Source organism: Cydia pomonella, chromosome 1, assembly GCF_033807575.1.
Source record: "Cydia pomonella isolate Wapato2018A chromosome 1, ilCydPomo1, whole genome shotgun sequence".
NCBI classification, from domain to species: Eukaryota; Metazoa; Arthropoda; class Insecta; order Lepidoptera; family Tortricidae; genus Cydia; species Cydia pomonella.
Window position 1 is genome coordinate 24,739,941 of NC_084703.1, and position 25,544 is coordinate 24,765,484.

Below are 25,544 nucleotides of genomic sequence, written 5' to 3' on the forward strand. Positions count from 1 at the left end.
GATACGGTCACCCTGGTAGTTGGCAAACTGCGATGATGTCATAAATCTAGAGCACTTGTGAAGAAAGAGTTCCCGGAGTTGTTTACTTACTCATCGCGGTTTCGACTGACATGACATTTAACTTTCATAATATCATTGTCAAGATGTTATGATGTTGAATACCCCCTCTTACGAACAATACCGGAGCCCCACGCATATGATAAGTGTTCAAATATAACGAGAGAGTGGTGCGCAGCGCACGATACCTACGTATTAACTTTTCTCCCATTCACGGTAAAAGTGGTTTGTGATCCGACGCCGATCGCACACTCGTCTTTGGACAGAAGAGAGATCTGCTTATCGGAATAAATTATAGGTAAGCGCAAGTGATAAGTACTTTCTAATTGTAAGGTGTTAACATATTATATTAATAGGTCGTATTATCCACAGTGCTTCTTTAAAGTTACACTGGAATATCTTTATCTTATGTAACGATGACCAGCGACTTCCTGCAAGTCGTTCATATAGGTAAAATCGATTAGGTACAAAATGAATAGAACAAAATACTGTAAGAGATGCGTCTCTAGTTAGTAATGATTATTAATTAAAATACTTTACAACCGTCAACCGGCTATAATCAGCATTTGCAACAGTAACTGGTGCCAGTTTTTAAGAATAAGGGTACAGAATTGTAACAAATATCATGGGAATAAAGCTCATGTCACATAGTATGAAGATATGGGAGAAAGTGGTAGCGAGACGAATGAGAGAAGAAACTGAGGTAATACAGAACCAATTTGGACTTATGCCGGGCCGGGTAACTACGGACGCCATATTTGCACTTCGCCAACTATGTGAAAAATACAGACGTGCGCAAAAAATACATGGTGTTCGTGGACCTGGATAAGGCATGCGATAGAGTCTCCAGTGAGGTTCTGTGGTGGTCTAAGAGAGAGAAAGGAATGCCTGAAAAGTATGTGCGGCTTGTTCAGGGGATGTATAGTAGAAACAGTACTCACGTCAAATCTGAAGCTGGAGTAACCGACAAGTTCAAGGTTTACGCCAGGGATCAGCTTTAAGTCCGTATTTTTTCCTCCTGCTTGTGGATCCTCTGACATCGAACATACAGAAGGACCCTGGTGTATGCCGTTTGCCGACGACATAGTTGCTGTCGGATATAATGCACTTGAGGTCCAGAGCAGGCTGGGAAAATAGCATTAAAAGCTGGAAAGTGTGGTACTGAAAATAAGCAGCCCCAAAAGAACAACTGTGATTTGTAATTAAAGGCAAATCGTTAATATATAAAAGGAACACTAAAGGTCCAAAGGTAAGTATAGTCCCTGGAGGTATACCAACCCTATTATATAACATAGTTGATCTATTACTCTGTTGCATTTTATATAGCTCTCAATTCACGTGTTTACCAGTCCTCTCATGCCATAGGCGAATTTTTTTTAGTACCTAATAACTTATGTGACACATGGACAAACACTTTGCTCATATCAATAAAAATGGCAACAGTTATGTGACCCTTATCTATATACATTATCACCTATCTCGTTTATTAAATTAAACCCGGCTAATGTGATAGAAAATTGGTCTATAGTTTCCAGGAAAGTATTTGTCTCCTGCTTTAAAATAGGTTTTACGATGGAAATCTTTAACTTGTCGCAACAAAGTCGCACCATAGATAAGGGTTCCTTTTGTACCTTTTTGGGATGGAACCCTAAAACCAGGAAACCCTGTCTAATTTTAATTTATTTTCAATTATGCATACCATAGCATTAGCCAAGGAAATTGACTAGCAAAATATGTATGTATATAGTAAATAAATGGCCATGATAGCTTGGTTCCCCTACTATTGTCTCTCCTTCCTTGTCAAGTTAATCCGTATTTATGGAAATTCCAATAACACGATTAGTACGAAGCGGATATCGTGAAACTCAGTCCTTGTTTACACCGGCGCGGTGCAGGCGGATGCCCGCTATGCCACTTTCACCGAGCGCCCGTGCCGTTGCGTTACATAACATTATGCCATGCGGACGAACGTGATCGCCTGCCGTGACCTCGACGTGACGCACTACAATGATGCAACTTGCTATACACAAATCGTTCCAATATAGTCTCATTTTTTACCTATATACCTACTAACACGCCTCTATTGTCGAAGCATTAATCAGATATTTTTGTGCACCTTGGCCGCTCCGAAATATCTGATGGCGCCTGTATCTAATGCGAATGGTCCCAAAATGTTGTTTAATATTCACCTACACCCTTTAGCTAGACATTCTGGACGCTCCTTCTAATTGCCCGCTTTATAGCTAGGTAGGTACAGTCAGCGTCAAATACTTCGTAGCAGTCAAAGTGCCCAATTAGTTCGGTACACCATACTAAATATATGGTGTACCGAACTATTTGGCTACTTTGGATGCTACAAAGTATTTGACGCTGACTGTACTTACTTTTTTCGAAATACATACAGTTGCCCGATCTGTAACACCGCGAGCCAGGAACTGATTTTCCCTCATGGACGTCAGCTGCCGCTCCGTTGGTGGTTTGAGGAATGGCAGCCACCGAAACATGTAAAAAAATGTAATAATTTTAGTCATCGCCTCCCGTTGGATACTTTGTCAGATAATAGTTTAGATGCTATCGTGAATTAAAAAGAATCGTCAGCCGGTTGTATCGCGGTAGGAAGACCGCAGCTGGTCGCATAAACATGTAAAGAATAAGCGCTTTACCTTTTTATGATAGTTATAACAAAATCATGAAACTTTGCATTATGTAGCATTCCATCTTACGCATACCACAATCTCTCTGCTTTGCCTAAAGGTTGACTGGTAGAGAATGCCTCATGGCATTAAGTCCGCCTTTTGTACTATAAGGTTTACTTTTGTGCAATAAAGATTAAATAAATAAATTATTTGTGGACATAGATGGTAAGGCGCGAATTTTTTACATGATCATTTCATACGACCAATTGACGGTCTTTCCACCGCGATACAACCGGCTGACGGCTTTTTTTAACAATAGCATCTTAAATGACACAGTACGAGTATCATCGGGAGGCGATGACTGAAAAAATATATTTTTTACATGTTCATGTGATCAACTGACGGTCTTTTCTCCGCGATACAACCGGCTGACTATTTTTTTAAATTCATGAAGCATCTAAAGTTCTAAACTATCATTTGAAAACGTATCAAGCAGGAGGCGATGACTGACGATATACGCTCCTGGCCCGCGGGCTATGTGACCTTATAATACTTATGTTGTGTCGTAGCTACATCCAAGAATTGGCCATTTTATAAAAAAAACTATACTAAGGGTTCCTAGTTCACTATGGAACCCTAAAAATGGGGGTCCTAAAATGTCCAGACGTAGGCAGGACATTTTATGAATTGGCCAATTTTATGATCTGGCAACGACAAAGAGTCATTCAAAAAGTTTGGGTTACCTAGGTCCTGTTTTAATACTAGGTAATTTTTTTTTTCCAGATAATGATGTTGGTGTTTTTGGCGGTGACCGTAGCTATCGTAAATGGCGTGCACGCGTCGAACTCTACTGCTTCCGATGACACGTGCGATTTCGAGAGCCCCGGCCCGTGGAGCGCTCTGCTCGAGGAGTGGGCCACCTCCGCCGGAGAACGCCCGGGCAGGCAAGGTGCGTTCGATATGTTTGAATGACGTGTTTGGATGAAAGCCACACATTTGTGATGAGATATTTTAAAGCTCGAACGGAGTTCCTACGTTCGCTGCGATAAGGGGTATAAAGACATCGTAGATACGAGTATACTCCCGGGCTGTGCGGGAGAAAATATTGTGGTTTCGCTCTGGTGCGGAGCTCGTAGCTTATAGAGTTTTATAGGTATGAAAGAGATTAATATATGGTTCGATTTCTAAAACGCGTAAGAGGTGTTTAGGCCTCTCATCGCAATGAGAGCTAAAAGTGAGCATTCAGTGCAAATAAGAAGTCTAAAGACGTCCTGGATCTGCTAGTACGGGCCTATCCACCCCCTACTGCACCTGTTTGTGTTTATGATAGCTGACCTATGAGTTAGTGATGTGCACGCGTCTATGAGCAATGCGCGTACCTAATGTGTTGCATTTCCCAGAGTCAAAGTAGGTACGTGGGTACTTACTAATAATTGTTAATTGACTTAATTGTGTTTAGCGCAGGGACCGGACAACTCGTTCTTCGATGAAAGCCTTTCAATGGCCGTCCCTTTAAGACGGCTTACCCAGAAAAAGACTAGCCAGTTCGAACTGCTAGCCCATTCATTTGACTATCCCTGACCAAAAAGCTTACCAAACAATAAAGCCTCTATAAGGGCTACTTTAACAATTTAGCGGTTCTTGTAAAACTTTCTCGTGGCCAGTATTTATTGATATATTCCGAGTACATCATGTAGTAGATGATCGCTCGCTATCGAATAATGAAGTAATGTGTGCTTTATGAACAAGGGAAACGGTTTAAATTAGCATGCTTGTAGGCTAAGAGGGTATCCATTTATAAGGCTAACCATTATAAGCAATATGCTTGTATTAGTGAGAGGATGGTAAGGGTTTCATAAGGGTATTTGGATAACACTTTTCATCATATGGGTTAGCGCTTAGATAAGGGCTTTAAAGGCAAAACGAAAGGGTTGTGTCGGGCAAAGGGTATGGTGAGTTATCATACAAAACCCTTTATAAAGGACAGCGGGTCGGTCTATGGTTTAGCGTTTTAGTTGATCAGTAATGAAAAATAAAAAATGTTGCGTAGACAGCGCATGTGAAAAGTGTTGAGCCGTCGCTCCTGTTTTGCATACGTCGTCCAGATTTCTGCTCCGTACAAGAGTATACTTAGAACGCAAGTCTGGTATGCTATCATCTTGGTTCTAACTGTGAGGTGTTTGTTACACCACACCCTTGAACGTAGCCCCCCGAACATGGTCGCTGCTTTGCCAATAAGAATTTAAGAATATCGATCTCTGCATCAAGCGAGAGTTTGTTTTGTTTGACACACACACATTTTAAGCATAACTTGGTAGGACAAAGTGACAAATCAAAGGGTTCTCGAAAAAGCGCAGCTGCCCAGTCTTGTTGCTCTTCTCAAACAGAGACGCTTGCGGTGGCTGGGGCATGTGCACCGGATGAAACCCTCTAGAATACCTCGACGTGTCTTGCTTTTTGCAGTTGCGTATGCTAAAAGGAACGTTGGAAGACCGATGCTGCGCTTTCTTTAAAGACTGTATTAAGCGAGACATGTCAGCATTTGAAATCGACCACCATGCCTGGGAAACTTTAGCTGAAGACCGTGATGGATGGCGCAAGCGTGTTGTGGAGGAGAGAAGGCTATGCGACCAAGCCTGGTTTAATACGTTAGACAGCAGAAGGTGTCGCAGAAAGCAAATCGGGACTGGAACCTCAGGTGGCATGAGCTTTCTCTGCCAAAAATGTGGGAGGTCGTACCGCTTACGCATCGGCCTCCACAGTCACCAAACCCGTTGTCTAAACAGCAATGCTTAAATCGTCTGCAATAGACGCAAGGGCCTGTGATGATGAATGAAAAATAGTTATTACTTTTTTATATTCTGATATTAGAGCTGCGGGCGAAGCCAAAATAAGCAGACTGGTTCTTTAGCAAGCTATTACGGTTATAAATATCACACACGCTGAATGAACCTTTACACTTCAAAACATCTCGTCCACAAAATAACCGATACGCACAATACTTTTTAAATCCCTTTCGAAGAATGCAAAATTACCCATTACGGAATGCTTCTTATAGGTACCTATACGACTTACGAGGGCGTATTACGAAAGCGGCGTTTAGCGGATGGGACTAGATTTTACAAGGTTCATTGTATGCTTCAACCATCCTAACATTTACCTCGGTACGGACTAAATCCAACAGGTAGAATAATGGCGCTTCCTCCATCGTCGGGCTACTACATAACGGACCGCATCGACACGCCGCTAGTGCCGCCGCCCGCGCCGCGTCCTGCGGGCTCCCGGCCCTACGAAGAGTGGGCTGCCACGCCGCCACCGCCGCCCGGCCCCGGGAAGATAGTCAATAGGCCCCCTAATCCCTATAAGGATAAGTTCAAACCCAGCTACGAGTATGTACGTATCATATCAGTAACTTAGTGCTAAAGATGTAAACGTATACAGTTTCCGTCATTTTTTTTTTTTCTATTCCAACAGACACCTCTACAACATAACAAACCAATTCCGGCTTATCCACAACAACCACATCGACCAAATTCCATAGATAGGTTAGACGATCCTCCAAGAAAGCAGGTCACAGAGACCGACTTGTACTTACTCTCGGCCATCGAAAAATTGGTGTACAGAGCTGATCTAATGGAAAAGAGGTTGAGAAAATTAGAGGAGTCGATGCATGTATTGGTAGCAGCCGGTTCTAGTCATCACCCAGGTAAATTTCGATTGTTTTATTTATGATCTGTAGAAGACTGATTTCACGCTTTTTACCGCTTTTGTAAACAACTTGCAGTGGAACTCGGCCGGTATTGTTCCACCCCTGCTTAAAACGCTTGCCTTTATTGAAATATGGCCGCCGTAGTAGGATAACAAGTAACAAGTAGATCAAAATGTTGTTTTTCTGCAGAACCCTGTGTGGCGAATTTCACCCGAGTTGGCGAAACATGCTACCACTTGTCGGCGGCGGCGGCGGACTGGAAGACGGCCAACTTGGCGTGCCGCAAATTGCGCTCCAACCTGCTGGAGCTGGAGGCTGAGTCCGAACGCCGGCAGCTGTTCGCGCACTTGCTCAGCGATAACAAAATAAAAGGTATATAACTGTAACTAAAATATTGTGAATAGATAACATAAGAAATGTCCCTAAGTATTAATAATACTTCTTGGTTAATGGCGTTGTTCATAAACGCGTTACTGTCCTAAATTAGCTATGAATGGGTTGTCTTTATCTGTCATTTTGACTTATATATTTGTAAGAAAAGGATCAAACATAATTTAACTAAATCAGACCCATAAAGTTTTATGAATAAGGGGGTAAATAATGGGCCTGCAAACCTTACCTCATATTCCAAATTTCTAATACGGAAAGTGTAGTCGAACACTTCTTAGCAACAAACATTAATTGGGCATTTCAATTTAAAGTTGTAGGTACCCCCAAATTTTATGTTACGCGCGCGCGGGTGGGATGGTAAGTAATTAGGCTTAGCTATTACTTACCATCCCACCCGCTTGAAAAAGTTTGATATAGTCGTTTTCTGCCATTTAAAAATATTGTTTTAATTGATAAAATTGAACAAAAAGCTGTGATAAAGTTTATTTTCAACACACTTGCTCAAAACGGCGTTTTTATTCCACCGATTTTTGGCTCATCATAATCCTAGATATTAATTATAGATACGCGTGTATTAACAGGCGTGTGTTTTCAGTATATTATAACAATCGTTTTTTTTTTTTCATTATATTATCCGACTGAGTTAAGAAGGTTACTGATTGCTAATAATATATGTATGGAAACGGAGCCTTCTTAAATTGGTCGAGTAGACTTTACAACGTGGACTGGCGGGAGCCGCCGCCCCGCCCGCCGCCGGGGTCCGCCGGCCGGCGGCGGCGGGGCGAGGGGCGGCATGCAGTATGACAGATGCAAGACTGCATACTAACCGATTTAACAATTAAAATTTGATTAATATGAAAGTTTCTTTTTTCCTCGCAAGTGTGTTGAAAAAGTCGTATGAAATGCGTGTGCTATGGTCATTACACACATCGGCTTTATTATTGCGCGCTCGCTTGCTAGTCTGGAGGCAACAGGCCTTTTTTGAGAAAAGTCGTCGACATCTCTTCTAAATACCTAAAACTGGTATGGATATGTTCCTCGTTGTCTCCAGACTACGAATTGATCGGTTTTAGTTTATGGAGGGGGGGGGGGGGGGGCGAAATAAAGGGGGGACAGATGGCGGCCGACCATCATAGATATTTGATCACATTTTGAGTGCTATGGGACCGATCGGTTCGTGTGAGGTGTCATTTGAAAGATAATGAAACGTACTATTATTGTTTCCTAATAACCGTAGTCATAACTGTAGTCGTTTACAAAATATTTAAAAAAATATATGCTTTTTTACCATGCACGGATGGCATAAGTACTTAAAAAACATGCTTCTAACTCATTCAATTATAAGTTTACCTCAATTAATGTTATTACAAAATATACGGTAAATTTCATTAGCTTTCCAAATATATAAGTTTTATTGGTGTATGATATTACATAACCAAGTAATGATGAATTGTATTCAGCATGGGTCTCACTACGCACCGTCACGGGTCTGCAATTAAAATCACAATTTCAAAACATTTATATCTAAACCGTGGTTGAGTAAAATATTACACTAATAAGCCACTTTTTATTATTTAAATATTTTTCTTATTATTCCCTTGCCCAGGCCCAGTAACATGCGACAGTGCTATCTCATTTACTCCGATACAAATAGACAGTGTGCGCACTTTAGGTATTGACAGCCTCTTAATATACCGTTAAACTATTGAAAATAAAAAAATAAAACACCAAGAAAAATGTTATTTACTGACTTTTAAATAAATAAATATTGTAGGACATTATTACACAAATTGACTAAGTCCCACAGTAAGCTCAATAAGGCTTGTGTTGAGGGTACTTGGACAACGATATATATAATAATAATATTTATAAATACTTAAATACATAGAAAACACCCATGACTCAGGAACAAATATCCATGCTCATCACACGAATAAATGCCCTTACCAGGATTTGAACCCGGGACCATCAGCTTCGTAGGCAGGGTCACTACCCACTAGGCCAAACCGGTCGTCAAACCGGACTTTTGACTGGACTATTAAAAAAAACGGGCACCTACCGAGATAAGCTGTTTACTATTTTCTACTGTTTTTAAATAGGAGAATAATATTCTAAAGGTTAGAAAGACAGTTCGGTAACGGTTTTCTTATAAGTTACCTATTTTTCAGTTTCTTAAAGCGCTGGTGGCCTAGCGGTAAGAGCGTGCGACTTGCAATCCGGAGGTCGCGGGTTCAAACCCCGGCTCGTACCAATGAGTTTTTCGGAACTTATGTACGAAATATCATTTGATATTTACCAGTCGCTTTTCGGTGAAGGAAAACATCGCGAGGAAACCGGACTAATCCCAACAAGGCCTAGTTTATCCTCTGGGTTGGAAGGTCAGATGGCAGTCGCTTTCGTAAAAACTAGTGCCTACGCCAAATCTTGGGATTAGTTGTCAAGCGGACCCCAGGCTCCCATGAGCCGTGGCAAATGCCGGGACAACGCGAGGAAGAAGAAGACTTTCTGCTTTAAATGAGCCTTATTATTTTGAAAAATTTTATATAGGATTTTTATTCCTTACATCATTTTCAAATGAAAGCATTTTTTTAAATTGGGTTTTAAAAAAATGCGAAAGTCAATTTTTTTGTCATATTTTTTTTTTCCTCAAGTCAAACAAATAGACCGCGGGCTAGGAGCATATTTCGTCAGTCATCGCCTCCCGGCTGATACTTTGTAAGATGATAGATTAGATGCTGTGTGGCTACCACCAGTTCGGCACTGACATAAACGCTATCGAGAACGTAACTTACTTTGCATCTTGCTCATACTCGCATATAAGTGCGAGCGAGATGTAGAAGGTAAATTACGTTCTCGATAGCCCATATGTCAGTTTTGACACTGTCAGTGACTCATGGTACGGGTACTGTTTAATGTATTAAAAAAACCGTCAGCCGGTTGTATCGCGGTGGAAACACCGTCAGCTGTAAAATGAACATGTAAAAAATACGCGCCTAACCACTTTATGTCCGCAAAGTATGCGTTATGTGTCACCTGATGAAATGCAGCAGGCAGCTGACGTCTATGAGGGTTCATCATAGATAGCCGTTAATCACTATACGAGTTTTGGCCTGGGAGGCGATTGCTCATGGAATTCTGTTTCTGGCTCGCGGTCGAAAAGCGGATTTGGCCCGGTAGCTACGAGGTCGTACCATGCCTGCCCCCCAGAAAGAGGGGGGAAAGAATCGGCTTACCAGGTCCAATCTAAGCTATATTTCTTCTTGCTCTTAGCAACTAGGGCAAATCATTTTCGTATAATTTAGGGACCAGGAATTCCGTTTTGAAATATTAGTTATACATTTTCATACAAAAAACTGATTTTTACACAATAAATGAAAATGTATATGTATTTATTTGTGACGATTTTGGCCTTTACCATCACAGTGTCGCGATTTGCACTTAATAAAAATTGGACAATTTAGTCAATTTATTTCTTATTCTATAAATTATCACTTCAAAGCAGGCAGTCATACATTTTTTCGTAAAAATATGTAGCGGATGGCTGTGACGAATTTCATAGAAATTTAACTATGGCCAATGTCAAAGATTAAAAATGTAAAAAAAAAATGTTGGCGTTTTAAAGTATGAATATAATGTTTTCGTTCCTAAATTATATTAAAATGATATATAACTTGCCCTAGTTGCTAAGAGCAGGAAGAAATATAGCATAGGTAACATAGATTGGACCTGGGGAGTCAACACTTTCCCCCCTTTTTGGGGGGTAGGCACGGTACGATACGATGCTACCGGGCCAAATCAGCTTTGTTTGACCTAATGAAAAATCGTGCCAAGCGGCATCGCCTGAGACAAAACTGCATACTCACTGCACTTAATCTACGAATACAAGTTCGAAAAAAATGTAAGTAAATTTGGAAACGCTTTATTACGGAAACTATTAGATCTACAGAGACAATTCTAGTCTCGAATTGTAGCAAATTTAGACTCAAACGAGGTCACTTATTATTCATTGAGCCAACATAAACAGGCCTGTAAAAATAAGAACTACCGGATTTGACGCAAATACTAATATAGGTATAAAGTTACTGTATTAGAACTTAGAAGTCACATTATGGGAGGGCATTACAGCTTTAGAACGAAGATGGAGAGCTACAAGGCGACTATGCTCAAAAATAAAATCTATGTTATCAAGCATGTTAAAGTTTTTTTTTAACATGCTTAGTTACTTATCACACCGCCCTCGTAGAATTGGGAAGTTTATATATATTATTTCTACTTATAATCACGAGCGTTTTCCATCCTTACCAGTTTATTTCCATTTAGTTACGATTTCAGTACAATCTTCTATGACCGTAACAAAACGGATAAACAAAAAATGTATGACATTTTGGAACACTTTTTCTCATAAAGGATCGAAACAGCTCGTGATCGCGATTCTGAGTGGAAATAGCATAAGTTTTTTATGATGATATCTCTAATTGTAAGTCATATATCATAATCAAGTAATATTTTGAGCGTCACTACGCTGTGTATTTGGTGGCATAAGAATTTTCGTACATAATATGTTACTTACAATAACAGCACTGGACTGGTGGACCGGCGGGCTCAATCCTGGCCTGCTCTGGATCTGGTCCAACTCTGCGCGGCCCGTGGCGGGCGGCGCGGGCGGCAACGTGACCGTCGTCGGCGACGGGCGCTGCCTCGCGCTCATCCACGACCTCGCGACGCGCGCCTACGTCTACAGGGGCCAGGACTGCGGACTCAGACATAGATACGTCTGCGAGAAAGGAGAGGACAAGGCTAAACTTAGTAACGAGATTGAAGCTGTTTCGAAAAACAAACATACCCAGGAAACCACTTTAATCACGACTGAAACCCCCAGCAAGCTCTCGACACAGTCCTAATTTATTTAATCAAAGATTTCACCTGCGGTAAGGGTTATGCTAATTATAAACGTAAAAATAAGACTGAATTATCATAAATGTTACGACGAATAGAGGAATAATTTATATTTTGTAAATAAAACAAATTGTTTATCATAATGACTTATTATTCTATAATATTTACAAAGTTACAAGACTCACAACAAAATAACATATATAAAATAAATTATTAGTTAGTCCATTTGCACCAAACACAATCGACGAACTGGTAAACGTAACTCAGAGCTATGAATAATGAATATTCCCAAAGTTTAGCGAACGAACGTAATTAAGTGGTGCAACTGGCCCTCATCCGGTTACAGATTGCTATTAGGACCTCACTTAGTATAATATATGTTGAGATCGGTAACCTTTCCTACACTGCTAAGTTAAACGTAATCTTCCCAACAAAATATTTCTTGTACGCGCGCCGATCTAAGAACTTTCTTGAATAATCTCTAAAAAACAACTTCATTAGCATTTGGTCTAATTGAGCGACTAAAGCGTGATGTTACGAAGATATCACAGAAAGCTACTAGTAACAGTCACAAGTTCTATGTGGTTGCGTGGGTAAGACATTTAGTACAAATAAGGCAAGCCGCAACGCACCGCGTCAGTTACGTCACTCAGTTAGAACGAACTCGAAAATGATTGTAGTCACGTAACCAAAATGTGATATTATGTATTGAAGGAACAGTGTACGAAATATGTAACGAATTTTTAATCGCCAGGGTATCTTACAGTCAGCGTCAAATACTTTGTAGCATCCAAAGTAGCCAAATAATTCGGTACACCATATATTTAGTATGGTGTACCGAACTATTTGGCCACTTTGACTGCTACGAAGTATTTGACGCTGACTGTACAATCTTATTTATAATCAGATGTAATGAATAATCCTTTACCATCGTATTTTCACGGAAAAGCATGATCATGTTATGCTATTTTAGTTACTCTCAGCAGAGAAAGTACTGAGGTTGACTGAAGTAAGTAGCATGAAAAATACAAACGTTTCAGAGAAAATACGATGGCAAAGGATTATTCACTACATCAGATCTTTACTTTTATATCAGACGCTAGCCGACTAATAATAGTATAGAGGCGTTGTAATTATATTCGTAATTAACAATTAGTTAGACGCTTTATTATTGCTGTAGTCATCATATCTGTTACCTGTATGTATTGTAAATAACGCTTGATTGGTAATGCTAGTTTCAAATGCGACTTTGTACTTTAAAAATAAAAAATAAATAAAGCGAATCATTATGTTACAAAAATTTAAAACTTGAAACGACTTATGGCGCCCGCCCTTTAAAGTAGGACTTACCTACATTGAAGTAAAACCGCGCTAATAATATATTTATAGAGAGAAGTACTAACTCCGATTCACAATTGAAAAAACTATATAAATAACGAAAATTCATTGATTGTATAAGTTTAAGAGAAATTCTTGTATTTATAGAGAGAAGTACTAACTCCGATTCACAATTGCAAAAACTATATAAATAACGAAAATTCATTGATTGTATAAGTTTAAGAGAAATTCTTGTTTCGAATACATATAACAAAAGTTGATGTTTGACAATCCTGTTACCACAAAACATGACGCAGTACAGCGCTATCTGCTGTCAATCTTTGTGCGTCAAGATTTTTTCTTGGACTTAACATCTCTTCTACTATCAAAAACACTTTTATAAATAGCAAGCTCTTGATGATCATACAAAAATATTTTCAAAGAAATTTGTACAAAAAAAAGTTTCCTATGATTGTTAAGGACACTTCCATTAATATAGGAAGCTCGCGCGGTGATACGCATTTGACTAAAGTAGGTACAAACTTTTTTTTAATGCTGACAAACAATACGAATAAGTTTTGACGAGCAATGAATCACCATAGTGCTTGAAATAAGTGAACAGTTTTCCATTAAGGCAAGTGGTGCTTCAAATGCAGAATGCAATCACGAGCTATCTCAGTGTCGAAACATTGTTCTCGTAATTAAACAAGTAATTTATGTACTTGAAATAAATATTATTAATGCTTTTTGATTTGTACATAATTCTACAGAAATAAGACTAGTTTTGCCGATAAATTGCATTTTTTACGGCATATAATCCAGCAAGCACCCCCGGATCCAGTATGTTACAATTATAGGAAGATTTTGAAGAAAATGCGCACTGCATAGTGCATTGTAAACACTGATTAGAAATAACTATATAAGGCTAGGGTGCGACCGGGAGCCTCGGGGCTAGGTAATTTATCTAATCGCGGTAACCTAGCGTAAAACCAAATAAGAAGTTAAAAAAAGATCAGTTTATTTACATCGTAGACTTAAATTAAAAATACCTTTTTTTTTTTTTTAGGTACCTACACCATTGTTAATAATGAGTCAAGTTGTGAAAGTCAGTCGTATTGGCGTGTATATCTTCTCTGTTTGGTCTCACGTAAGGCGCCGAGCGATATGTTTAGTTGAAGTGGAACTTAAACTGGAAGGGAGAGCCGCCCTGCTGGAAGTGGTGGAAGGGGTTGTTGAAGGGGCCGCCGCCGCCGCGCTGCGACTCCGGGTCCAGCGGGTCCACGCCCGCGTCGAACTGCGCGCGCTTCTCGGGGTCTGTCAGCACCTGTCACCACCGACAAGTTACTCCACCGAACATAACTATTTCTACATCATGAATTACTCGTACCATCTTATTGAGTCATTATGATTCTTATACAGGTCTTCTAAATCATTAGAAGCTTAAAACATTTTCACGGTTTTTTAGACCGGTGGTTATAATTACCTTCTCCTGATTAAAGCTAGCTCAATACGCCTGCATCTTTCAGACGCCGCAGCAAGTGCGATAATCAAAATCCTTAATGCATTAGCTAGACTAGACTATATTATCCGGGATAGTACCTCCTTGGCTGCGGCGATGTCGATGAATTTCTTTTCGGCAACCTTCTTTTCGTCGCCCTGGTAGTTGTCGGGGTGCCACTTCTGCGCAGCTTTACGATACGCCTTAGTAATTTCCTGCTTATTTGCTGTCCTGTGGTTACACAACATAACTGGCTTAATAAATAACTTACCCAATAGAGCACAAGATTAGTTTCCAGATATGTACCAAAACGAGAATTAGGATTATTCAATTATATGAATGATGTGACTAGCTGTCAAGGCAAGCAAGGCAACATAGTGTCTCTATATATGTTGTGTGATACTTATTTCGTAAAATAGTGAAAGTAATCTATGACGTGATACTTCAAACCATAAATGAAATCTCTCGTAAGAGCATATATCAAACTTCTATGTAAGACACTCGGCCTTAGAGTAACACTATTAGAGAAATGCGAAAACTAAGAATTAAGAAAAAAAATGGTGTATTAATGATTCATTTCCATCGGTATCCAGCGGGAACAGATGCATCTGTCCCCGCCGAGTATAAATGGGAAGCATCCGTTCCCATCCGTGGACGGCGGGGACAAATGGGAATGAATCTTTCCCCTCTAGGACCGACTGGGTTTCTTCCTGTATTTTTCATTGAACAAATGTCGATTTTGATAGTTGCTATATTGAACAGTTACAAATTCCATGCTTACTTTTATTTTAAATACTACAATAGTGATCAAATTTGCTACATAATTGTATACTTGTTATAGGTAGTTAAACTGGTTTATGAAACCAGTAAACATTTTAATTTATGATGTAAATTATGTAATGTTGAACCGCGTCAAGTAGGTTTACATGATTTTTATTTCACGAATTGGAATTTTAACCCCTTAACGCAAGTCATAAAAAATATTTTGTATAAATTTGAACTTTAATAGCTGTCAATAGAGTTGAATATTATAACTGCCCTATATGCTTGCATATGCGATAAAGGGTTAACTGTACGATTTGTCAAGTAAGTATCAACATAATAACAAAGACAGGAAGAAACCGAGGCGGTCACAGATGGGAAGGATTCATTCCCATTTGTTCCCGCCATCCACAGATGGGAATGGATCCATCCCATTTGTACCTGGCGGGAAAAGATGGGAATGATACTAGTCCCATTGTTCCCGCTGGAGAAAGATGGGAACACACCAAAAATATAAACTAAACAAGCAGTGGTTCAGCACTTACCTCTTAACACCTAAAATCTTATAATAATCTCTTTGTTCAGACTGTTTCTGAAGTTTCTGTGCGCGGCTGAGGCCATCCTTGGCCCTCTGGAACCCTTCGTCTAATTCTAGCGCTTCTTTGTACATATGTATGGCTGCAAACAAATAAATATTTGTTAAGAGGAAAGGGGACGGCCGCTTCTCCATACAAACATAGTCCTCATTTTCCTCTCTGGATTTGCATAATTTGATAAATATTAACCATAGCATTAACGTAGGGGCATACGTTTAACTTTTTTCGATTCCTTTATTATTGTAAGAATTAAGAGCAAAATACAGATTTCATACAAATTTTTAAGTGCTCCTTTATACTCATAAAATAATTAAAAAATCGAAAAAAATCAAATGTAGGGGCATAGCTGTGGTTGATATACAACCAATTGTGTCAAAATATTTTCAATAATGTTAATATGTAGAGGGGAAAATGAGGACTACGTTTGTATGAAATGGCAATTTCGCGCGGGTCCTCCACTTTCGTCTTAAAATCAAGTAGATCAAATACAGCGGAAGTTCGGTGACGGCAAACTCACAGTAAAGTCGTGTCACAGAATTACCTGCCTACGAAGCCAGTGGTCCCGGGTTCAAATCCTGGGACGGGCATTTATTTGTGTGATCAGCAAGAATATTACTTCCTGTGTCATGGGTGTATTTAAGTATTTATATATTATAATTTATATTTATCGTTGTCTAAGTCACAACACTCACCCACAACACAAGTCTTATTGAGTTTACTGTGGGACTTAGTCAATTTGTGTAATAAAATGTCCTATAGTATTTATTATTTATTTATTATTAAAGCCTAGAGATTGATTTTACGCTTTAACCTATGCGTTTTAAGGCTAATCCGATGAAATATTTGCTTTGGTCATAATACCTAAGGTTAGGTCAAGTTGCCATTTACAGCTGCCTGGCAATTTGACCTACATCTAGGTTTGACACAAAATGTTTTCTTAAACATAAATACCTTAATCAATACAAAATAATATATAAATATAGAACTATGATTATGATTACTGATGAAAAATTAACGTATGTAAAATATAAATTATTATATAAATAGTTTTAAAAAATCGAAGCAGTGAACAATTTGGTAACTAATCGCCCTAAAACAGGAATCATATAGTAACTATGGAAACTGGTAAGGCAGGTCAAGTTACCACTCTGGCGGTATCTTGACCTCTGTTACGTTTATTTTTATAGAATGTTAAGTTAAATGTATTCTAAATAAATAATTATTGAAAGTGAATGATGAAGTAGTTATTGCCACAAACAAATCATAAAATGTCAAACAAGTCTATCTGCAGGACAATTAGTGAACCATAACACCCGAGATATTTTGTTCGAGCGCCAATAGTTCGAGGGTGAGATGGTTACTTTTTCCCGAGTTAAACACTCTACTTTTCATTTGGACTATGAATGTTGAAACTCAAACACAAAAAATGTAGGTTATTATAGATATATTTCTTTAGAACAAATTATTAACAGATACTTACAGCGATAGGTAAACGATATAACAACAATGAAATTAAATTAGTTAGAGTTTACAGAGAAATTTGAACAATTCGAAAAAGACAAATTAATATTTTATTTATTATGCGCATCGTTTAATAATCTCTCAACCTCTTCAGCAGTGAAAATCTTTAATTTCTTGCTTTTAAAGTTTTCCGATCGTCTTTTTAAAAGTGCTAACAAGTTCGTAAAATTCTCAAATCAACTTGATGCTTGTTATGAATAGTTGATTTAAGCATTGTATACGTGCTCCAAAGTGTAGATGGTTTTAATGTCTTCGATATTTCTGCGAAATATGCCAGAAACACGGTTTCCGACAGCGACTTTACTTTCTTAGCGCTTCTCCAGTTTATAAAGTGGTCGTATGCCTTCATGTATCTCTCCTTAGAACATTCCGGTAATAAACTATCGATCCGGTATAAAGGTCCAATAAAACAATAAATAAATAAAAACTATCGATCGTTGTTTTCGCTTCTACTTTTATCGATTCGGGACATCGATGTAATCGGGAGTTGAATTAATTTCTTCGACGCTGGAATCGCACGATAAATCCATTTTATTCAGAACTGAACAATTTTCTTGATTTATCCGTTATTCCCGCCTTTTCTATGATTTTGTTTCCAGTTAAAAAGTTTCAGTGTAATGGGCTCTACTCCATAGACAACAAACAAACCACATGCAACAAATCGCAAACGATTTTTGATACAATCCCGATAAATTGGGTACGAATTCAGTCTATAAAACCCATTATTCAATCACTTCATTCATTCAATTGCTAGATTGTCTATGGTGTCAGACATGTTAATACCTATTTTTAAGAGACAGAAAGAGATAGCAATAGCTGTCTGTACCACTATGAATGAGTGGAATAGTAGAATGATTTGAATAGCTTTTTTCAAGAGACAGGAAGAGATAGCAATAGGTGTCTGTACCGCCTTAAATGAATGGAGGTACAGACACTGGGTCTATTTTATATAGCATAAGCTTGCTCACCATAACTTAAAAAAAAATTACTTGCCACCCTAGATTGGGAAAAGCTATTTTCCACCCGGCTATCTGCTCATGAAAATCACACTTTCCGAACAGGAGAGATGAAACAAAATGTGGTCAAGTAGCCACGTTTAACACCAATCTCTCAATAGATGTATATACTTAAATGGAAGAACAATAAGTTCGTGGTTTCCATAATACTCATAACCAGATCTCGGATTCTCGGATACTGACAAGTGGGAGTTCCTATATCGATACTTTTCCCTAATACTATTACTGATCGCTCAAAGTTTTGTTCGTATGAACATAATTTAAATTAGAACGAATTTATATTTAAGTAATTGCGTAACAAATTATCCTCTGATAGTACAGTTTATGCGGGGACGTGCCCCCAGCTAGCCGTGGGGGTAAAATAATAACGAAATGCCCTTCTTCTCTATTTTTAAGGGTTGTATAGACTTCACTCATGATTATAGCACGACCGAAGGGAGTGTTTTAAATCGACACGAGTTGCGAATTAGCTATCCGCACATGTATCGTACAACGTTTTACAGTACATATGGCCCTTTATATTATGTTCGACATAGTAACGTAATATGCTAATTTTCGCACTAGTGCGGTAAAGTAGCGCCATATGTACTGTAAAATATATTTTGTGTAAACTTTATCAGCAACCATGAATTAATACTTACAAATAATATAGAACGCCTTGACTCGTATTGTCATGTTATTAAAGGTTAGCTTTGCCAAATCTGCGCGTCATCGTGGATGACACGAACTATATACAGTTACAAACGAAGCTGGGGGCGATCACTAGTATTAAGGAAAAGTATAGATAGTTTAATTTGTCGATGCAGGAAGTCCCCACCTGTCAATAAATTATGCCCCCTAAAATCCGAGGTCTACTCATAACATATTCATAAGGCTTTGGCATGTAGTGTAAGGTGTAAGCTCACCGTCGTCGAACATGTCGAGGCCGAGCATGGCGTCGGCGCGGTCGCACAGCACGCGTGCGTCCGGCTTGATGGCCAGCGCCGCGGCGCAGTGCCCCAGCGCCTCCGTGTACTGCTCCTCCTGCAACGTGTTTCAGATATAGGTCTGGCCAGGCGTGTTAAATTGTCGACCGAACGAAGATGGTTGCGATAGGCCCTCAGATTATGGCTAACTATTTAATTTACTAGTGGCTCTGTGAACTGTAGACCTCGCGATAAGCTTAAAAAATTAAAAAAATATTTCCTTCGTTGAGTCATTACTACCACAGCGAACTCACAATAGTCTTTAGCGCCATAGACCCTACTAGCGTACTCTAAACCAATTTCCGCCATTTTGAACATTTTTAAAAAAAGGAACCTACTGAAAAATCATATCTCACTATTGAACCTGTTCACAAAATTTCTCTAGTGAGAAATGCGACCTGCAGAGGAGAACATCCGGACATACGAAAGCATTTTGCCCCAGTTGAAACGGAGACCTACGCTGACGCTCGGTCAATTATTTATATGTATTTTTTTTTTTTCACTTCTAATTATACCCTAATTCATATTTAAATTCCATCAAATCTACCAAGAAATGTCACTGTCACAATGACATCTGTCAACGTCAGTATGACGGGCCAGATGTCGTCAACCTTTTTGTAATAATAAAAAATATAAATAATTAACTTACTTCGTGACGAACATAATAAAATCTGATTTAAGTATACAAATTATCAGTAAAATTAAAAAGGAACGTCGAAAGTAATGACCGGCAGCAAAAAAACCCACACGTCATGTCATCATTAGCATCCCATTTTCGTAATAGTACATTGTGCAACGAGGAGGGTAAGTGAAATTTTGGAAACGAGGGAATTAAAAACCCGAGTTTTCAATATATTTACCCCCGGAGTTACACACAATGATTTTCATCACACTTGCGAAGTAAAAACAAAATTTTAAGTGGAATAATTCTTAAATACGGTGACATATCAAACATTTGTCCACAATATTGTCATTTCTTGACAGGTTATGCATCAAAGGTAAACGATATAAATTTATGTAAAAATATTTTAAACGGCTATTAAATTAATCAAATGAAATATTTTTAAACATACACAAAAATATGAAATTATAAACATCAGTATTTTAAAAGTTATACTCATTTACGTCACTTGTTTTGTATTTATACAAACATGTGACGTGTTATTATATGAATTAGTGACATAATTTTAAAAAAGCTTTTTTTTCTTAATCCTTAACTCCCTCTGGACCAATGTAGGCCTTTGTCCTTCAGTACACCTGCATGAAATTAGATCTTTATAGAGCAAGTGTGATGAACAGGGCCCGTACTTTTCATGCCGTTGACGCAAAAATGACGTAATTTAACATACAGGAAGTTACTACAAATTTAGATAACTTACTTATTGATGGGTATCATAATAAATACTTATTACGTGAATAAAAGCTTGTTACGTTGTTAAAAACCAATTTCATAAATTAATAATCTATTATTTATTTGTGTGACAATAAAATGAAAGTCAGTTAGACGTTTCTATACTGATTGTCAAGTATATGTATCAGTTACGTAAAGAGGTTGACAAATGATTAATTATTACGAAAATACTAATTGGAATCATACTCTATGTAGCGTGACGTCATTTTTCTGTCAACGGCATGTAATTTACGGACTCTTCTTCTTGTTCCTCGCGTTGTCCTGGCATTTTGCCACGGCTCATGGGAGCCTGGGGTCCGCTTGACAACTAATCCCAAGATGTGGCGTAGGCACTAGTTTTTACGAAAGCGACTGCCATCTGACCTTCCAACCCAGAGGATAAACAAGCTTTGTTGGGATTAGTCCGGTTTCCTCACGATGTTTTCCTTCACCGAAAAGCGACTGGTAAATATCAAATGATATTTCGTACATAAGTTCCGAAAAACTCATTGGTACGAGCCGGGGTTTGAACTTTGAACCCGCGACCTCCGGATTGCAAGTCGCACGCTCTTACCGCTAGGCCACCAGCGCTTTATCTTGAAATTTACGAGCTCTGGTGATGAAAAAATAATAATGTGAGTAGCTAACCTTGGTAGCGCAGCTGCAAAGCCACCGCTTGGCCTCGAACACGACTAAGGAGACTTCGTCCTCGATCTTGAGCACTTTCTCGGCGCTGCTCATGCACTTGACGTAGTCGCGGGCCTCGCTCAGCTCCTCGCAGTCCAGCAGCAGCTTGTCCACCTTCTTAATCTTCTTGTAAAATGGGAAGCACTTCTTGTGTTCGGGATCTAATTTAAGGCACTCGCGGACTTCCTGTTACGATAGATACAACAAAACGTGATATGTATATCCAACGAAGTTGAGTCAGTTACATTACAATATTCTGCATTTATTAAGTATGATTTTAAAGTTATTTGCAACAGTCCCCTATTATTCGTGAAATGGAATAAATGCAGCAAATTAACGAATAAATGCAACAAACTACCTATATAGATACTATACATAGTTCCGTTCCATGCGTCAGCTTTAGTGAATTTACCTGTGATCATATTATACTTGATTATATAAGTAATTCTAGACTTTGAACAGTAAAATATCCGTAGCCATTAGGGTGTCCCGATATTCACAAATTTTGCAATTTCTTTTCGCAGTATTGGAGTAACTTCACTCAGTTCTCATACACTTCTGGTCCTGACGGAGTTCTATTTAAGATAAGTACATATATGCAAATGTAATGTTCGTATAAGTTTTTTATATAAAGAGTGGGGACTCAAACATGTGACACAACTAATTAAAGAGAGCTAAATCTTTCAGCTTTTTGTACACTGTTAGTGAAATAGTATTTTATACAATCGTGATATTATAGAGAGCTTTTCAGTCGAGTACCGTGTTTAGCCAACGAAGCTTGCTTCATTGCCTAAGTGAGGTACGAGATTGAAAAGCTTGATTATATCACTATTGTATACAATACTTTTTCTACGAGTCAACAAAAATATTACTTTAAACTAATAAAATCTTAAAGGTAATCAAATCAAAAGTATACAGCAATTTAAGATATGTGAACAGCCGCGATACCTTCATACTCGTACGCGCCGCGGCCGCTGGGGCCCGGCTGGGTGATCAACGAAACCTTCTCCATACTAAATTCAATTTTTAGACAGGTTTTTCTCAATTTTGGCCACCGTAGCCTATGAAGACTAACAAGCAACTGTAAGCGGTTTTCGTAGGCTATGGATGTTGCTATATTAAGGATGTCACATGTGCGTTTATGAATTGTGAAGCAATTGTTTCTACTATACTACCTAAAAATAAATAATTATTTGAGCTATCGTTTTGTTTCATCCTCTTGCCCGCGGCGAGCTGTGAGTGGTAAATTTCACTATAGTTGGCTAAACCGTTTCGTAATGAATATTATAGTTGAGTTGGTAGCCCATACATGAAAAGTACCCAATTACAGTTTGGTATACGAAATCTTAATTCAACCATTACAGTCGACGAGTAGAAAAACATTATTATTTACCTTTAGGGCATCACTGACATGACCCAGTTGGTACAACAAAGTCGCAAGCCGGTAGTAGCCGTCCGTGGAGTCTTGTTGCAGTCGATTGACAGACCGAATGTCCGACACAGCGGAGAATAGATCATTCTAAAAGATAAAGTTCAATAGTTAGTGACATATTTACAATTAGCCTCATCAACTTACCAGTTTTAATCATAATATGAGGCATGTGTGTGTGAATGATGTAATTATTCTCAATGGTGTAGGTGTGAAACTTAGGGACCGCAGTACTTATTGAACCAAAATAGTAAAAGTAACTACTCATATGGGTAGGAGGGTAAAACAATGGGCAGATGTAAGTTGCTGCACTTTTGATGACATGTAAAGATCGTGTCATTCACGAAGACAGGGCGTACCTTGACTTGTAATGTCATGTTATTAAAGGTTACATTTGACAAATCCGCACGTCATCGTCGCTGACACGAACTATAGGAGTACAAGTGTATTAGGGGTAGGTAAAAGCCTTGACTCACATAGTATCCGTATCAAACTTTTAATTCATTAGACAGTTAGACAGTAAACCATCTGTTATCAATTTTTATAATTGCCATCATGATTTTAGATATCCACTTTTGGATAAAGCCTCCTCCAAGTGGTAACCACTGTCACCAGTTCCCAGCAATTTAGGTAGTAGAATTGTAGTTTAGGTTCTCCATTAGCGAGTGTAGATACACCTAACCAAGCGAACTAACCAGGGCTATGTAGCTCTCGGCGCGGAGTTGGCGCAGCTGCGCGGACCACGGCGACACCTCGAGTAGCCGCGTGGCCAGCTCGGCCGCGGCGCGGTGGTCGCCGCCGCGGTAGTACGCCTCCACCAGCCTGAAGTCCTCCATGTACTCGTCAATCTTGTGGTACTGCGCTACTGCTTCGCTGTTATATGGGTCTGCGTATGTCTGTCGACAAACACACGCAATTAGTAATTATATCACCAGTACGTGTGGAGTACAGGTAATCAGTTCCTGTTCAAAATGTTATGTAAAGTTGTACATTTCAATGTCATTTTCACAGAATTCAAGTACTAAATATATCTATTACAAGTGCATAAAATGTGCTATTGGATCCATGTATTATATGTACTACACTACCGTTTACTAAAGACTATACACGATGATATCCGGCCATGAATGATATGATAAATCTTTTTACCGAATGCACATTTTCAAGCAGTTCTTTTTAGGCATTTTGCATACAAATTTCATTTAGCACCACTATTGGGAGAAGAAAAGCTCTTGCTAGCTCTTAATCTATCTTGATTTCAAGTGAAAAGTTTTGTGGATACATTTTAGGAATTTTTGCCTTTTTGCAACATAAGAAAAGATAGGTTTTGGTCTTTATAATAATAAAAACGTTTAATTCAGGCCATGAGCCAATTGTTACATACAATTAAAATTTAATTACACAATGAACATTAAATAACAATTAAAATAATTAAAATTAGAATTAAATTACACAATTAGCATTACATAAAAATACAAATAAGAGGAGTAAACATCAATAACAAAATTAATTATGTCAGAACGCTGCATGTTGTATCAATGTTTTTCTCATTTTAATCTCGTGTTTTTCTGTTTTCTGGTTGTCTTTCCGTACATTAACGTCTCCGCAACATTTAAAAAACAAAAAAAAACTAATCAATTCTTGACATATTTACATTTTCAGAAGTTTTTTTAGCCTCATTGAATTTTCCAAGGCTATTGGTGCGAAGTGATTTTACTCCATCTGTTTAAAGCTAGTTATCCTGAATTATAGAACCGACAATTATTGTGGTTTCATATGTTTCTCATGCTATAGCGTTTTTTATCTAAGCAAACAAAAAAATTACCATCTAAAACTACCCGTAACATACCCAAGTTTTGGCGTGTTCGTTGTTCAAGCTTTACTGTAACTGACAAAATTGGTTTGCCAGACTGTACCTTATAACAATGCTGCATTTTAGCAGATTTCGGCAGAAAGTGGTACAGGTACGTGCGATCGAGCTCTGCTTAAACCGACGACGACGACAGACGAGTTTAATAAACAATCATTTTTCTCAAAAATGAAGCAGAACTGATTTCTGAGGGCCTTCCGCGAACACCGAAGTTCGCAAATTGCGGGCACTCTAATTACGCCTTAGCTGTAGTAAAAAAGATAGATGCCGCCATTTGCGAACTTCGGTGTCCGTGGTAAGCCCTCTGATGGCCTACCGTACCGCCAACATCGAAATGTGTTATCTGCCTCTCTATGACGACTCACTATAAAGAGGCAGATGTACCCCCAGATATGTTCCATGTTTTCACCATGGGAAAGAAAGATTCAAAATGACCATATACCTTAATAAATGTATAAATGCTGATTATTATACTGCTTTTTATATAACCACAAACTGAAACTAGATGTAGGTTTTAGTGCTATGAAACGATTTTGAAAGAAATTTTTAATTTTCTCTTAACCACAAGAATTTTTTTTTAAGCGGTAATGTGTTTATCATGATCACTTGTGATGTCGTGTCAGTAAATGCGACGTTTAGAATCAAAACAAAGTAGTGATAAATCTCGCGGAATTACTTTATTTTTTTATAAAACTTAGAAAGTGTGTTCATTATGGTCTAAACTAACTACCCTATGATTATGCGATCACATCAAAAATCGACGCTGTGTACGCGTAGTACACTCCATTTCAGATAGGATTATACA

The 25,544-nt window shown here is 38.5% G+C and overlaps 2 protein-coding genes across 2 annotated transcripts in view; one reads left to right on the top strand and one right to left on the bottom strand.

Annotated features, from left to right (window-relative positions):
* Positions 1-11,831, top strand: LOC133518573 (uncharacterized). Its single transcript, XM_061852237.1, has 6 exons — positions 1-355; positions 3,477-3,642; positions 5,878-6,086; positions 6,168-6,399; positions 6,592-6,774; positions 11,371-11,831. The coding sequence occupies exons 2-6, from the start codon at positions 3,480-3,482 to the stop codon at positions 11,691-11,693; spliced, it is 1,110 nt and encodes a 369-aa protein (XP_061708221.1). The 5' UTR covers positions 1-355; positions 3,477-3,479; the 3' UTR covers positions 11,694-11,831.
* The window catches only part of LOC133518564 (dnaJ homolog subfamily C member 3), a 23,768-nt gene continuing 10,042 nt past the window's right edge, over positions 11,819-25,544 (bottom strand). The window contains exons 5-11 of the mRNA XM_061852228.1: positions 23,565-23,765; positions 22,834-22,959; positions 21,402-21,626; positions 19,304-19,421; positions 15,811-15,943; positions 14,605-14,734; positions 11,819-14,329 (exon numbers count right to left, since the gene is read on the bottom strand). Of these exons, the coding sequence (XP_061708212.1) occupies positions 14,174-14,329; positions 14,605-14,734; positions 15,811-15,943; positions 19,304-19,421; positions 21,402-21,626; positions 22,834-22,959; positions 23,565-23,765 (1,089 nt within the window). The 3' untranslated portion in view covers positions 11,819-14,173. The remainder of the gene's footprint in view (positions 14,330-14,604; positions 14,735-15,810; positions 15,944-19,303; positions 19,422-21,401; positions 21,627-22,833; positions 22,960-23,564; positions 23,766-25,544) is intronic.